The sequence below is a fragment of the Eleutherodactylus coqui genome, chromosome 2 (genome assembly GCF_035609145.1).
Source record: "Eleutherodactylus coqui strain aEleCoq1 chromosome 2, aEleCoq1.hap1, whole genome shotgun sequence".
In the NCBI taxonomy this organism is placed as follows: domain Eukaryota; kingdom Metazoa; phylum Chordata; class Amphibia; order Anura; family Eleutherodactylidae; genus Eleutherodactylus; species Eleutherodactylus coqui.
This window is the reverse complement of record NC_089838.1, coordinates 84352470-84369251: the sequence shown is the minus strand read 5'-3', so window position 1 is coordinate 84369251 and position 16782 is coordinate 84352470. Positions and strand designations below refer to the sequence as shown.

Below are 16782 nucleotides of genomic sequence, written 5' to 3'. Positions count from 1 at the left end.
ATCCGCTGTGGGTCTCCCAATGCCCCAACATAGTGACGTAACTGCAGGTACTGGAACCACGCTCCGGATGGGGGTCTCTGGCCCTCCAATATCTCATGTAGCGTTTTGAAGCCGTCTACTGATGTTTTGTCCCTAACCCTAGGAATCGTGTCTGAGATAGCATTCGTCAGGGAAGAGCCCTTAAAAGAGTTAGGGATGTCTTTGTTACCAACCAAGGATGTGAGCAGACCCGGCCGCAAGATTAGACCCCCTTTAATCGCTGGTCCCAACCAGGCTGAGACCATGTCTTCCGTAAATGGGGACAGACCTAAGCCCTCGTGTTTTCCTTTACCTGGTATCCAGATAAGACCCAAATCATTGAAAGAGACTGAGTCCTGTACCATCTCTACCCAGAGCTTCTGTGATCTTCTATGAAACAAATCTAAGATCCTTTTAGACAGTGAGGCTCTGTGGTATAAGGAGACGTTCGGGATACCCATACCCCCTGCATCCCTGACACCGGTGAGAGCCTTCTATTTACGTCTAGGCCTACCCCCTCCCCAAATAAAATCTATTATAAGCTTCCTGATCTGTAATAGGAATGATCTGAGCAAATGGATAGGTACTGTTTGGAGAAGGTAGAGAAACCTTGGTAGGGCATTCATTTTTACTGTATTTATTGTGCCGAACCAGGACAAAGGGACCGCTTTTCATCTTTTAAAGTCTGACTCTAACACAGAGAGAAGAGGCTTGTAGTTTTTCAGGAAGAGTTTATCTGAGTTTTTGTGATCATCACGCCTAAGTATTTAATAGCATCATATTTCCATTTGAACGGGAAAGCGGGTTTCAGGGCGTCAACCTCTGAGTCTGTTAGAGTGATGTTGAGGATTACCGATTTACTAAGGTTTACTTTAAAATTAGAGAGCGTTCCGAACCGTTTGAATTCAGCTAAAATGTTAGGGAGTGCAATTCTAGGATTTGTGATATATAGTAGTTAGTCATCCGTATATAGGGCTACTTTATTTTCCTCGTTCCCTATCTTAATGCCGCAGATATTGTTGTTTGTGTGGAGGGCATTCGCCAGGGTTTCCATTACCAATATGTACAGAGAGGGAGATGAGACAACCTTGCTGTGTGCCGTTGCGTATTTGTATGGGTGGCGATAGCTGACCGTTGACCCGGACGCGTGCAGAAGAATCCTGGTATAGGGCCATGATCCAGCTTCTGAACCTAGGGCCCAGACCAGTCCGTCCCAGGACCGCCTCCAGGAACTTCCAACTCACCCTATCAAACGCTTTCTTAGCATCCACCGAGAGAAGACATAGGGAATCCCCGGAGGCGCGTGCCCGAGACACAAGAGCGAGTGTTTTAATCGTATTGTCCCCCGCCTCCCTCCCAGACACAAAGCCCACCTGGTCCCTATGAACTACCGACGGGATATGGGATTGGAGGCGCATGGCCAGGATTTTTGAAAAAATCTTAGTGTCTATATATAAAAGGGAGATCGGTCTGTAGCTGCTGCAAGCCATGGGGTCTTTCCCTCTTTTAGGAATTTCAGTTATCACTGCTTGTAACGCTTGAGCAGGAAAGGGGCAGGAGTTAGAAATAGCGTTAAAAGCATTGAGCATCAAGGGGGCTAGTCTCTCTCCAAGAAGCTTATAAAAGCGGGGCGTGAAGCCATCTGACCCTGAGCTTTTTCCAACTTTGAGGGATTGAATTGCTTCCTTCACCTCAGGAAGAGAGGTCTCCCTCGAGCGCTCTCTGATCTAAATCTGTAATCTGTTTGGGAGCAAAGTTGAGCAAATAATTGTCTCTTTCCTGCTGTAATTCCTTGCTTCGATCTCCGTGACTAACCGTCAGGTTATACAAGTCTTGGTAGTATTTATGGAAACCGTTTATTGTTTTTGAGTTGGTATTAACCAGACCCTCTTCTGATGTATTAATGGCGAATGTATATGTCTGTGGTGATTGAGGGTTCAATCCTCTGGCTAGTCCCCTTCCGCATTTAGGCCGGCTGCACACGGCCGTGACGGGCTCCGCCGCGTGAATTCCGCGGCGGAGCCCGTCACGGTGCCCCCCAGAGACCCCAAACTTACCTGCGGATCCGGCGTCCTTGCTCCCGCATGACGCGCGCGCAGCGTCATGTGACACGCCGGCCACGTCACATTACACGCCCACAGCATCACATGACGCGGCAGCGGTAGGCGGAGAGGCGATTTCACGCTATCTTCCGCTGTGCTACAGCGGAAGATAGCGTAAACGGACAGTTTCCATTGACTGCAATGGAAGCCGTCCGCGTGTACACTCGCGACAAATAGAGCATGCCGCGGGTGAGGACGGGAGATTTTACGGTGCGGAATTCCACCGCGGAATTCCGCACCGTAAGCATTGAGCTATTAGGTTCAATAGAACCTAATAGCTGCGGGCAACGTGGCGGAAATCCGTCCGTGGGAATGAGGCCTTATTCCTATATTCATAAAAATTTCCCCTAGCTCTGTCTCTTTGGCACAATGAGGCCTGGTCTAATAAATGAAAGACTAGGTTACGAATTTCCGAGATTTCTGCTGCCCTGGTGTTTGATGTATCAATCTTGTTTGTACTCTCAAGATGGTTCAATTGAAAAAAAAGGCCTTTGAGAGTGTTGGCTCTTTCTTTTTTCAGACATGCCCCGTGGGAAATAAAGATCCCCGAAGCACGCATTTAAGGGCTTCCCATTTCATGGGATCTGGGGTGTTATCCGAGAAGTGATCAATGTTGAAGTTTTCGATAGCCTGCTGAATCGCCTGCAAGCAGGTTGTATCATTTAGCAGGTTATCATTTAGGCGCCAATTGATGTTAGTGCTATCTCGTGTGACGCCTCTAAACGACTACCATACCGGAGCGTGTTCGGACTAGATGAAAGAACCTATTCAACTTAAGGGGTCCCGGTCTAAAAATTTGTGTGAAATGAATAAGTAATCTAAGCGTTGATAGGAGTTGTGAGATGGGGAGAAAAAGCTGTAATCCCTCACTCCAGGATGCAAAGTCCTCCAAAGATCAATCAGTCTAAGGTTAGCGAGTTCTTTGCGTAGTCTACGGAGTGCTGTGTGTGCAGTTGCAGACTTACCCCCAGAGGAGCCGAGTGAAGGCTCCAGGCTGAGGTTAAAGTCACCGCTCAGTAGTATATTGGAGCCATCAGCAAAGGTCCTCAGAGCCCCCAGTATCCGGATCCCAAATCGAACCTGTGCTTGATTAGGAAAGTAGATATTAGCGATAGTTACAACTTCATTACAGATTTGAATTTTCGAAAAGAGGTATCTCCCTTCTTCATCCATTGATGAAGAGATGAATTTGTGGGGAAGTTGTTTGTGTATGGCAATTGACATACCTCCCGCTTTTTTAGTGGGATGAGGGCTATGATGCCACGTGTATAATTGCGGTTTTTGCATTTAGGGATTTTGTCTGCTTGAAAATGCGTTTCTTGCAAAAGCACTATCATGATTTTATGTCTATGGAAGTGGTCTAATATCTGCCCCCTCTTAGCAGGTTTGTTCAACCCCCTCACATTGTAGGTGCCAAATGTAATGTTAGCCATTGTCCAAGGTCTGATGAGGAAATTGCTTTAAGGCCAGGTTGGGGAAGGATAGGGTGGCAATGGAAAGAAGGGAAGGAAGAAAAGAGAAAAAGATAAGAAAAAATAAAAAGTTTACATAGAGAAACCTAAAACGGCATTTAGCAGCCGCAGATGCTATCGTGGTGAACATTTTAGCAAATCGCTATGGTCGCAAATCATGCGACAATTCACCTCAGGTGGAGAGTGGTAGGGTGTCAGACAAAACGGGAACGGCCCTCGCTCACCCCCTCCCCGAGGCGAATGTTGCTGAGTTGGGGTACCCGATGAATACCTTGCGTATAACCTTCAAGTGGCGGCGAATTTAGAACAAGTAACCCATTATACATTAACAACTGAAAAATAGTATGAATGGCAGTTATGTGGACAACGAGAGAGATCACGGCTAACCAGGCAGCTGTGTCGACCCCAGCAGTCCCCCCGCATCACGAGGCCAAACGATATGCCCGCTGAGCCATGGCCAGACTCAGGGGGTGGGGTCGATAAAGGCACGGCTTTCATCTCTTTCTAGCCCCTCTCAACAGAAATCCAGCTGAAGTTCCCATAGAGGGGTTTCAGAATAAGGTAGAAGTCCTCAAGTGTCTGATTCTGGACCTCTGCAGCGCTCTCGACGTTGTTTAGGCTGCACAGTTTGCCAGTGTTCCTGGGATGTGGGAGCGATCATTGGAAGTTGGAAGGTCCCAAGAAATTTAGGAAGATCTCCTAATGTGCGGAGTGTAGCCGTTTTGCCTTCCTTTTTTAGCGATGAATGCAAACGGGCAACCCCAGCGATAAGAAATCTCATTATCTCTTAGCATTGTTAGTAACAGCTTCAAGGCTCCCCTAAGACGGAGTGTGTGGCACGCTAAATCCTGAAGTAGTATAAGAGGTTTGCCGTTGTGTGCAAGGTTTCCTCTTTCTCTGGCGGCACGCAAGATAGATTCTTAATCCCTAAAAAAGTGGATCCTGCATATTATGTCTCGTGGCCTGTTTGGGTCAGCCGTCCTAGGTCCCAGTGCTCTGTGGATCCTATCAATTATGACTGGATTGTCCGATGTGTGGTCTAGTAATTGTAGAAAGAATGTTTGGGCCCAGGTCTCCAGTTGAGAGCCCTCTACGTCCTCGATTAGACCTTGGATACATAGGTTATTCCTTCTATTTCTGTTTTCGAGATCATCCAGATGCATAGTTATGTTAGCGATTTGGTCCACTTGAAATTGTATGGCCTGTCTATGTGACTCCAAAATGGCCGCCGTGCCCTCCTGTGCTTCCTTTACCTGAAGCAGCCTGTGACCCATTTGGTGTAAATCAGAATGGATTCAGTCTAGAGCTTGCCTGTTCGATGTTTCAAATCTTGTGAATAAAGCGTCAAGCTCATTTTTTGTAGGGATTGACATTATATGAGCCTTCCAGTTTGCATTGTCAGTGCCTGTTAATGCCCTTTCATGCGTGCTATACACTGGGCTGCTGGTTGTGCTGTGTTCTGGGGACATGGACCACCCCAGAGGGTCATTGCCCCCTTTGTTTTTTGGTTAGGCATAGGCTGCAGCAAGTGTTGTGGCAGTAAGTATGGTCTTCTGAACTGTGGGGAATTTTATGGCAGTTGTACTCACAGTTCTGCCGCCATCATCAGAGCCCCTGTGAGTTCCATGATCTTCCTCCTCTTGTTCTGTGGGTCCCATGTGTGAGGAGTTCGCCGCTTTCTCTACTGGTGAGGCCGCGGTCAACATGGGTTGGTGCCGCTGTAGTGTTGGGCTGTCCGGCGCTACAGTAGCTAGGGAAGACAGGGACCCATGTGGTCCCGCCAGCCAGGCTTGGAGTGCTGAGAAATCGCTCCATAGCCCCTCTTCTGCCGCTCTGAGCCGCCGGTCCTGTGTCCAGGGTGTTCTTCTTACCCATCCCGTCCTGGATGGGTGAAATTCGCCGCTTATCGGAGGTTTGCTGCCAAGGGAACGGTAAGTGCAGCGGGAGCCCGTATCAGGCATGTCCTATCCGGGCATCCACAGGCCACGCCCCTTTTTATGATGAATATGTTTTATATGGATACTCCTCTGTCTAGGATTTTGCCTTTTATATATTAAGGGGATCCAGTGGAAAGATCACACAGGGTTCAGCATGGAGGACTACAAATGGTGCACAGGACTGACCACTGTTGAAGGTTGAGATAGAGAGTGACGGAAAATGTTGATAAATTCTGCAGGGGTGAGTTGTGGCTGGAAGAAGTCATCATAGCAGTCTGTGAAGAATAGGGAAAGTCAACGACTATAATCAGAGATGATGCCACCATACAGTGTTATATGGTCACTGTATGGTGGTATTATTAGTCTTTGCACAGTGGTTGTTATTAAGTAACAGAATCGTGGTATTATTCATTCACAATGTGGTGGTAATGTGTCCATGGTGTGATATCATTTGGCCCTTGTATAATGGTAATATTGGTAATAGCTTTGATCAGTAACAGTAAGGTGATAATATGTGTTTTGTGTTTGTATAGTGGTTTTGTGTCGGAGTCAATTTAGAGGTCTAGTCCGGGCTCTGGATTTATTTAAGGGTTTGGCCTAGAGTCTGAATTTCTTTGTGTAGCTACAGAGGATGGGGATGGACTGCAATATTTAGTCAGCAAACACTGAACTCATCAGGAGTCGTCGTCATATGAAGGAGAAAATAATGGACATCTACACTCAAAGAAGATGTTGTGTTTGTGACACTGGATATAGGAGCTGTCACCTCTCCCAACATATGTCTTAGGGTAACTCCTTGTATTACCCACAAGATAACAATTCTGGAACTTTTTTACTTAGAACTCTGTGTTGTGCCGTTCCTCTGTTATTCCACCTGGAAAAACAGCACTGAGGCCTGGCCGACATGGAGACTTTTTGTAATGTGAATTCAATCTAGGATTGTGAACTACTGTTGTCACTCATTAGTTAGACTCAACCAGTAGTGCTACAGCAAGGGCGCCATTACAGCACACGACTAAAGCTCACTATTGGCAGCTATAGTAACTGCCAGCCTTCACCTGCCACAGGAAACCAGTCTATGGACAAAACTAGTTGAATAGTTGAGCTATTTTCTGAAGAAACCCTTTGTCTATCCATCCTTACTTGTATGTGAATGACTTGAACCTTAAAGGTTCGAGTCATTCACGCACAAGTGAGGTTATCTAGTTGTAAATTATTGATGGCTTATCCACTGAATAGGCCATTATTAGTAGATCAGCAGGGATTTGTCACCCAGGATCCCTGCCGATCACCTGTTCACTGGGCTGGTGTGCTTGTGCACGGAGCTGATTTATGCAGGAAGCAGACAGCGCCCTTCTCACTACAGTGGGCAGACTTGGTATTACAGGCAAAGTTCCCACTAAAGTGAATAGGAACATTACTTATAATAGCAAGCCTGACCACTGCAGAGAGAACGGAGCTGTCTGCATCCTGAAAAATCAGCTCAATGCACGAGCGGATCAGCCCAGTGAGCAGCTCATCAGCAGAGGAGCTTCGCAGATCTACTATTGATAACCTATCGTAAAGATAGGCAATCAATAGTTTGCAACTGGTCTAACCCTTTAATGGCTGTTATAAACAGCATTCACCTATTCAAGAAGAATGAGGGAGTCTAAGGGTCGTTTTAGATGATCCAATTTCTTGTTGAACGAGCGAGTGACGTCAGAGTTCGCTCGTGCAGCGTGTTTATACCAGCAGATATATCATTAGCTCATTCAAATGAGAACAGCTAAACGATTATTGAATGACCCAACAATGATTTTTAGTCCTGAATAAAATAAATGAAAAGTGAATGATTATCGTTTGTCATTCGGTCATTCATTCACTTGCACTCGTTTGAACAATTTGTTTGAACAGTAATTGTTCCGTTTTCACAGTTCTCAGTGTCCGACCAACTGGGAATGAATCAAAATCCAAGTTCCCAGTAATCTAGTGCATCCAGACCCAGGTGACAACTTACATGCTCCAAGAATCTGATTCTAGGAGCTACATGGATAGGAAGCTTCATAAAACCACCTCTGCATAGCTTCTAGTTATTGCAGTCAGACACTGATCTGAATAGAGCAGCAATGGCATGACGGGAGCTCTAATATGGCTAACTTTAGCAGTTTTGTGTGATATAATAATAAGAGGAGGTTATTATAAAGTGCTCCCCTAGACCAGCAAGTTTGCTCCTCTCTGTTTCTGCTCATTTGGACACCTAAGTGGGATTACAGAACAGCAACCAGAATCTGAAACAATCTCAATTCAGGATGGTTGGGAGGCATTGTTATAGTACAGTGGTGGCGAACCTGCGGCACACAGAGCCCTCCTTGCTGGCACGCTCCTCCGTCGGCCACTCACAACGACAGTGATTACCGGCTGGGTTGCTGCAGCTCCCTGCCAGAAATCACGCAGCTGCGCTGCTGGCAGCGTTGATCCCGGCGTACACTCTGTCATCAGTGTGCAGCCTGGATCCTCCTTCCCCGAGTCCTCTCCTCCTTAGTTCCGCAGGACAGGACAAGAGAAGAAACATTCTGGGCTCATACACTGATGTCAGTGTGCACCGGGTTTAGCGCCGAGAAGAGGAGCGGCGCTGACTACAAGGAGGAGGTAAGTATATGGGTTGGGGAGAGTATTACTACTGGGGATATTGAAGGGGTTAATATTACTATTTGGGCTACTCAAAGGATTAATATTACTGGGGCTGCTGGGGGGTTACTATTATTACTGAGAGGGGTTAATATTACTACTGAAGGGGTTAATATTATTACTGAGTTTACTGAAAGGGTTAATATTATTACTGGGGCTGCTGAGGGGGTTACTATTATTACTGGGGCTTCTGTGGGGTTATTATTATTGCTACTGGGACTACTGTGGGGAATAATACTACTACTGAGGGGGTTAATATTATTACTTGGGCTACTGTGAGGTTATTATTACTTGGGCTACTGAAGGGGTTAATATTACTACTGAGGGGGTTAATATTACTACTGGGGCTACTGTGGGGAATAATACTACTACTGAGGGGTAGTAATACTACTACTAAGGGGGTTACTATTATTACTGGAGCTACTGAAAGGGGTTATTATTACTACTGAAGGGGTTAATATTATTAATGGGGCTACTGAAAGTGTTAATATTCTTACTGGGGCTGCTGAGGGGGTTACTATTATTACTGGGGCTGCTGAGGGGATTACTATTATTACTGGGGCTTCTGTGGGGTTATTATTACTCAGGCTACCGAACGGGTTAATATTACTACTGAGAGGGTTAATATTATTACTAGGGCTAATGTGAGGTTATTATTACTCAGGCTACTGAAAGGGTTTATATTACTACTGGGGCTAGTGAGGGGGGTTACTATTATAACTGGCGCTACTGTGGGGTTATTATTATTACTGGGGCTACTGAAGGGGTTATTACTACTGAGGGGCTTAATATTGTTACTGTGGCTACTGAAAGGGTTAATATTATTACTAGGGCCGCTGAGGTAGTTACTATCATTACTGTGGTTACTGAGAGGGGTTAATATTACTACTAGGGCTACTGTGGGAAATAATATTACTGCTGATAGGGTTAATATTATTACTTGGGCTACTGAAAGGGCTTAATATTATTACTGGGGCTGCTGAAGGGGTCAATATTATTACTAGGACTACTGTGGGGTTATTATTATTACTCGGGCTACTGAGGAAGTTAATATTACTACTGGGGATACTGTAGGGTTAATAATACTACTGAGGGGGTTATTATTATTACTGCTGCTACTGTGGGCTTAATATTGTTACTGAGTGGGTTATAATTACTGAGGGCTACTGTGGGCTTAATATTAATACTGAGGGCCAATGTGGGGGTCACTATTGTTTCTGAGGCCACTGTGAGGGACACTATTACTACTAGGGCTACTGTGGGGGACACTTACTACTGAGGCTACTGTGGGGGACACTATTACTACTGAAGCCACTTTGGGGACACGATTACTACTGAGGCCACTGTGGGGGACACTATTACTACTGAAGCCACTGTGGGGATCACAGTTACTACTGAGGCCACTATGGGGGTCAATTTTACTACTTAGGCCCCTGTGTTGGACACTATTACTACTGAGGCCACCGTGAGGGACACTATTACTATTGGGGCCACTATTACTACAGGGGCCACTGTGGGGGTCACTATTACTAATGGGGCTACTGTGGGGGACACTATTAATACTGAGGCCACTGTGGGGGTCACTTGTTACTGAGGCTACTGTGAGGAACAGTATTACTACTGAGGCTACTGCAGGGACACTATTACTACTGGGGACACTGTTGGGGTCACTATTACCACTGAGGCCACTGTGGGTGACACTATTACTACTGAGGCCACTGTGGGGGTCACTATTGTTACTGAGGCTACTGTAGGGGTCACTGTTACTACTGACACCACTATGGGGGACCCTATTACTACTGTGGCCACTGTTGGGGTCATTATTACTACTGAGGCCACTGTGGTGGACACTATTAGTACTAGGGCCACTATGGGGTCACTATTAGTAATGGGGCTACTGTGGGGGACACTATTACAACTGAGGCTACTGTGTTGGACACGATTACTACTGAGGCCACCGTGAGGGAAACTATTACTATTGGGGCCACTATGGGGGTCACTAATAGTAATGGGGATACTGTGGGGGTCACTTACTACTGAGGCCACTGTTGGGTTCACTATTGTTACTGAGGCTACTGTGAGGGACACTATTACTACTGAGGCTACTGTGGGGGACACTATTACTACTGGGGACACTGTTGGGGTCACTATTACTACTGAGGCCACTGTGAAGGACACTCTTACTACTGGGGCCACTATTAGTAATGGGGCTACTGTGAGGGACACTATTACTACTGAGACCACTATGGGGGACACTATTACTACTGGGGCCACTGTTGGGGTCACTACTACTATTGAGGCCACTGTGGGGGACACTATTCCTGCTGAGGCTACTGTGGGGGACACCATTACTATTGAGGCCACTGTGGGGGACACTATTACCTTTGAGGCCACTGTGGGGGTCAGTATTACTACTGAGGCCACTGTGGGGGACACTATTACTGCTGAGGCCACTGTGGGGGACACTATTACTGCTGAGGCCACTGTTGGGGGGGGCTATTACTACTGGGGCCAATATTGTTACTGAGGCACTGTTGGGGGGACACTTTTGTTACTGAGGCCACTGCTGGGGACACTATTACTACTGAGGCCACTGTTGGGGATACTATTACTACTGAGGCCACTGTGGGGGACACTAATACTACTGAGGCCACTCTGCACGTGGCAGCGTACTTCAAGCTGACTCAGGGTATGTTTACACACGGTGGAAACACTGTGGAGAGTCAGCAGCGAAAATTTCCATGGCAATTTTCACATCAAAATTACAGTCAAAATCCGCACTATTGCTATGGATTTTGACAAGAAATCAGTTGCGTATCCACAACTGATTTCATACTATGCGGTGCTCCCTCTCACCTCTTACGAAGGCTTCCAGATGTCAGCATTCCCCAGCTTCCGGTTCCCAGCGGCCTGGTCAGGTGCAGAGCCGCTGGTCAGATGAGGCCACTACAGGCTGCTGAGAACCAGAAGCCGGGGAGTGCTGACAGCAGGATGCCTACGGAGGAAGTGGGGGGAGCTGAAATCAGCTGCAGGTACGCAACTGATTTTCAGTCAAAATGCACACCAATGGTACTCCAGTGCTTCCGCTAGGAAATAAAACAAAGGGCGTTCCTCCCTGTCTATTTTGAAATGGCCCTGTCATTTTTATAATGACGGAGGTAAAAATCATACGTCGCGATGAGCCCCGCCCCTTGACATATTGGCACTTTGCTATAATTAAGTGGGTTTTGTGTGGCAGTTTGGGCACTCGGCCTCTATACGGTTCGCCATCACTAATCTAGGGCGAGCCAGGGCCTTAGGTTCCAGCGTGGGGCCGGCCCTATTGGGACGATTTCTCCACCTGCAGGCAGGACTTTTGGATTTGTCTGGTTAGAGTAGAGTAGACCCATGAGATGAGTAGAGTGGGCTCGTAAGCTTAAGTATCTTGGTCAAAATATGAACCAATACCTCGTATGTATGCTAGCTATTCCATCTGCTTATGCCTGTTGGTATACTTGGTGAGTGTTTTGGTGTTTGTCAGTCGTTGTTGGATGTCTGCTTGCAAGTCCCGATTGCAGTTCACTTAGTTACGGTGTTTAGCGTGTATGCACGTTCCCCTGTCCCAATCCTTTCCCTTCAGCCTTTCTTTGAATTCATACTGGGTGTAGTGTGCATTATGCTCAGGTCAACGTGATAATTACCATTGCTTTTGACATTTAGAACTATCCCTACTGACTAAGCACAAATTGTAACATATCTTCCCTTAAGAATCATTTGGTTTGTCTGTGTATTCAGTGATAAACTATAGTTTATGAGCTAAGTTTATAGAGTATGAAGAAGTCCCGTGGCTAAAAAACATTCTTCCCAGGGCTTACAAAGTGTTGATGAATCTGGTGCATGCTGCATAGGAAACAGACTGAAATACATCTTGTGCTGGGCACCAGCATTAATAAACTCCCCAATGTACTCATTGCTAATGCACAACTACTTCTGCTACAGAACCACAAGCATCTAATAAATCAAAAACATAAAAGCAAACAGTAAGGTTATAGCTCATCAACGGAGAAGCATTTATTAATGTGTGTTACATTAAAGCAAAGTGACAAATAGTGAGACCTTGAAGATAAAACAACATTCTTCATAGTACATCAGTCGGATAAACGCCTCCATCAATATCATGGAGCAGGCAGGCAAATGACTGGAGTGTACACTGCTAGGTAGTCATCAGTGGAGAATTATTTGCTACCTTGCCCTTCCTTATCTGAGGAATGATATAAAGTTTCTTTTCTTTCAAATCTGATAAAATAGGATAAAAAACCTAAAAATCTAAGGCACTTAAGCAAATATTGTCTATTTAAATAAAACAAAGGTCAAAGTATATCTAACTTTATGTAGTTTTAACCAATAAGAGCTTGTACTAAAAGCACATGACTTAATAATTAAGCAAGAAACCCTTGACGAGCAGCAATATGCTGCCCATAGTGCTGTTTAGAACACTTATGATAACCTATGCACGTTTAGCCATTCACATGAGGATGTCCAATATTAGGTCATATCAGTCTGGTCTCTATAATCCAATTCAGCATATAGGATAGATAAGAAAACCAGGGGCATGAGGCAAAACTAGGAGCATGTACGTTACTATAAGACATAGAGAAGACATACTTGCAATTGTAATATTCTACCCAATTTGCCAGTGATACATTTCAGTTTTAAAATATTGCTGAATCCTATGCACGGTGCATCTGACCTAACAGGGTGTGTTAGGAGAGACTGAAGGTCTCTACAGTATGTGTTACATAATGAAGTTGTAGAACAGAGGTCCCCAACCTTTTAGACCCTATGAGCCATTTTCAGCTCTGAGTGATGGTCGGGAGCCATGTCCAACTCAAAGATGGAGAGAATTTTTTATGCTAAGGCTACCCGACATTGTTGAGTGCAACACTTGTCACATGGCCAAAGATTGTACCCTGGCCCTGCTACATCACATGTACTGTAAGTCAATGTGATCAAGTCATGACTAGCAAGTTGCCACAACCCGACAACTGCAAGAAATCCAAGCCTGTTGATCCCATTTACTGGCATTCAAATGCAATGTAGCAGGGCTGTAGTGCAAACTTTGGCCACACGTCACACCGAAAGCAACCATGGAGACCTAGCGTACATTGGGAGAAGGTAATACGTAGACAATTATGGCATCTACTTTGGCACTGTTTGATGGTTAGGATATATCTGCTATAATGTCAATTGTCAGTGCATATGGCTACAACTTATGACCACCAAGGCAAACCACACAACAAGGGGTCGCAAACCACTGGTTGGGGACCACAGTTGTAGAGTCTGAGAAAATGCTCATTCCTATTCATATTTAATATCTGTATCTATTCTAGCTGTGACTCTGCCTGATATCCTAAACCTGTAACAGGAATCCTTTATATATAATGTACATCATATTATAGATCTATACAGAATAAGGTAAAGAGTTGTAAACTATGTCCCATGTAAACTTCCCCTTTGCAATGTCCCCTTCAACATCATTTACCTACTACTTGTAAACTAACTTGATATCTCTTGTAAACTTTTCAACTCTTGGCCATGTTTCCCCTTAATCATGTCTCCATTGTCAGACTTTGATGCTGTACTTTACAGAGAGAGTCTAAGCTCCAGTCATGGACTATACACTTCATTCTTAAAATACTGAATTATGAAAAGAACCCAGAGTAAATCATATAGGATGCACACCTGGAGCAAGTAAAGTCCAATATATCAGTGCATCCCAGCAGTGTACACAGGCGGAAATGATTCTTAAGGGCGCAGCCTGTAGCTATAAAGGAATATGTGCATGTCCAAACTCATACGGAGCCCATATCATCACTAAGGACTAATAGGCGGTGTATCATGCAAAAAAAACTGATCGACTGTAATGCCAAGTGATCTGCTCCAACGTTAACTTCAAATGGGGTTTCTTTGTGCTGAAGTTCATGAGCGCTGTTGTAGACTCCTTGGAGGATTCTCGGTTGTTCGCTGGTATGCCAGCCTATCACTGGTAAAAAGCACCTTTTAATAAACTTGTCATTTTTCAGTATGTTCATTCTTTGTTAAACCCCTGCCAATTCTAAATATATCAGACCAGACATACATGAGTTTGTATGGTCAATGTCTCACATACTGGATAGCCAATTAGCACCGAATGTTCTAAAACAGTGAGACTTTAGTAGGAAGTTGAACTGTGATAACAAATGATTATATATTTTTTCCAGCATTTTCTTCACTTGTTGTAGTACTGAAGACATAGCTGATTTATATACACCATGTTGACAAAAGTATTAGGACCCCCCACCAACCCTGTACTGTCAGGTGAGGGGGATATGCAAATCTGATGTGTGAGCATTAGGTATAAAGAAGAATATCACACAGGTATATCCCAGTACAGAAACCATCAGACTTCCAATGGGGTACGGTGGTGGGATGTCAACTGAGCAGCCAATCAGCCCGGGACATCGCAGCACTTCTGGACCTTCTGAAGTCCACTGTTGGCAATGTTATTCGGAATGGAAACCATCTGGTGTGTGCGGTGCAACCACGTTCGTGAAGACCTTGTAAAGTGACAGAATGTGGACAACGAAGCTGTGAAGGCATCAGGCATATCGTCTGCTAAATAACTCGCTCAGGAGGACTCACAGGCCATTGTATCATACATTAGCACCTGAACCATCTATAGTGAACTGCATACAAAGGATTACCATGGATGAGTGGCTACATACAAACCCAACATCACAGCAGTGAATGCACAGAGGTGCCAACAATGGTGCTTGGAGCGTCGTTCTTGGTCTGTAAATGAGTGGAAGCAAGTGTTGTGGGCAGCTGAATCACAGAACACCATCGTCCGATTGAATGGCCGCACTTTTAGAGGAGGTTCTGTTATGGTGTGGGGTGTTTCTGCTGGGAAGGACTAGTGCCTTTGGTTGTAGTGAAGGTCACCCTTGACGCCAATGGATACAAAGACATTCCAGACAATGTGGCATCACCTACCCTGTGGCAATACTTTGGTACAGCTCCGTGTCTCTACAAACATGACCAAGTGCCATGGCTTACAGCACATAGTGTTGAGTCTTGGTTTGAGGAGCACAACATCTGCAAACATCCTTGGCCAGCCCAAAGTCCGAACCACAATCCCATTGAGCATCTTAGGGACGAACTAGAAAGCCATATTTGTGCACGTCCAACACGCTCCTCATACCCAGCATCACTATCTGAAGCTCTCCTCAAGCAATGGAGGCAAATTTATTGGAATTTGGTGAGAAGAATGCCTAGTAGGGTTACTGCACTCATTGAGACCAAAGGCAACCAAACACCAGATTGAAAAATGACAATAAAATCGAATTTTATCACCTTCTATATATGTCCCAAAACTTTTGTCAACATAGTGTATAGTGAGTGATTAAAGGCTCCTCTGTATCTTTACTGCATGCAGGCAGCTGTAGTGTGTATGAGGTGTGCATATCTGTGGGATTGTGAAGGCGCCGCCGTGCAGGTAGGCCACGAATCACACGTTGGAGAAGGCGTGGGTCTTGCAAAGAGGTTTGTCTTTCTTGGAGTAAAACGTTTTGCCTTCCAGATTAATCTGACATATCTAAATGGCAAGAGAAAAGGAATTAGTTTGTAGAACCGTATCACAGTTATCTAATTCTTTGTAGAATGATACAAATATTAGATATCGAACACAATTGTTGCTGTACACATTAATAAGCAGTAATAAGGGTGATGGGTTTTTCTGATTTCTGTCGTTTGAGCAGGACCATGGCGGTGTATTACTGCCAGGGTCCTGCGCCTGACAGTGGCAGTGCCCACGAGATCAGGGTGCTGCAGTTGTATGGTGAAGGTCTTATCTGTGCCACGCAGAGACTGCTAACAGCCACAATATGCTGTCAAATAAAAAAAACACTAAATCACATTTCTTATCTTGTCTAACATAATTGCCTCCTTCTCCAGGAAGTTATTTTTCACTTGGGAACTTCTTTAATGGCATTAGGGAAATCTGTGCAAATTAGCATGAAATTAAAAACAGCACAACAGGCCCTCAAAATGTTCTGTAAACACAGACAACCTGTAACAGTATCTTTGGCGTACACCTTTAGAACACTGTGTCGAACGTATACCACCATGAGAAAAGACAGCAATTATCTCTAAATTTGGCGTAATGAAATATGTGGGTGCAGACTTGGTGGTTACATTACACTACAGAACAGTACTAGCAGCATAATTAATTAAGCTAGGGCTGGGCCCATTATATTGTTTTCTTTCTGCATTCTACTATGAACTAATCATCCCACATAATACTAGCACTGCAAACACAGTGAGCATGAATACAGGCTCATAGGCTTCTTTACAACTGTGCAATCATTAAAGGGGTATTCCCATCATGGCACCCGAAGCCATCCCGCCACTCTCCTCCCAATTACTACTGCATCCAGGCTCTAAGAGGTGGCAAAGTTTTGTGGAATCAGCCAAGCACCCTGTACTATGCTATTTCTGTAACTCCCATAGAAGTGCATGAGAATTATGTAAACAGAGCAGCCCTTAGAGCCCTTACCTCTTTATGCC

The 16782-nt window shown here is 45.0% G+C and overlaps 1 protein-coding gene across 1 annotated transcript in view; it reads right to left on the bottom strand.

Moving 5' to 3' along the window:
• Positions 1 to 12219: 12219 nt before the first annotated feature.
• The window catches only part of PDLIM7 (PDZ and LIM domain 7), a 109430-nt gene continuing 104867 nt past the window's right edge, over positions 12220 to 16782 (bottom strand). Inside the window, exon 11 of the mRNA XM_066591158.1 lies at positions 12220 to 15811. Within this exon, the coding sequence (XP_066447255.1) occupies positions 15725 to 15811 (87 nt within the window). The 3' untranslated portion in view covers positions 12220 to 15724. The remainder of the gene's footprint in view (positions 15812 to 16782) is intronic.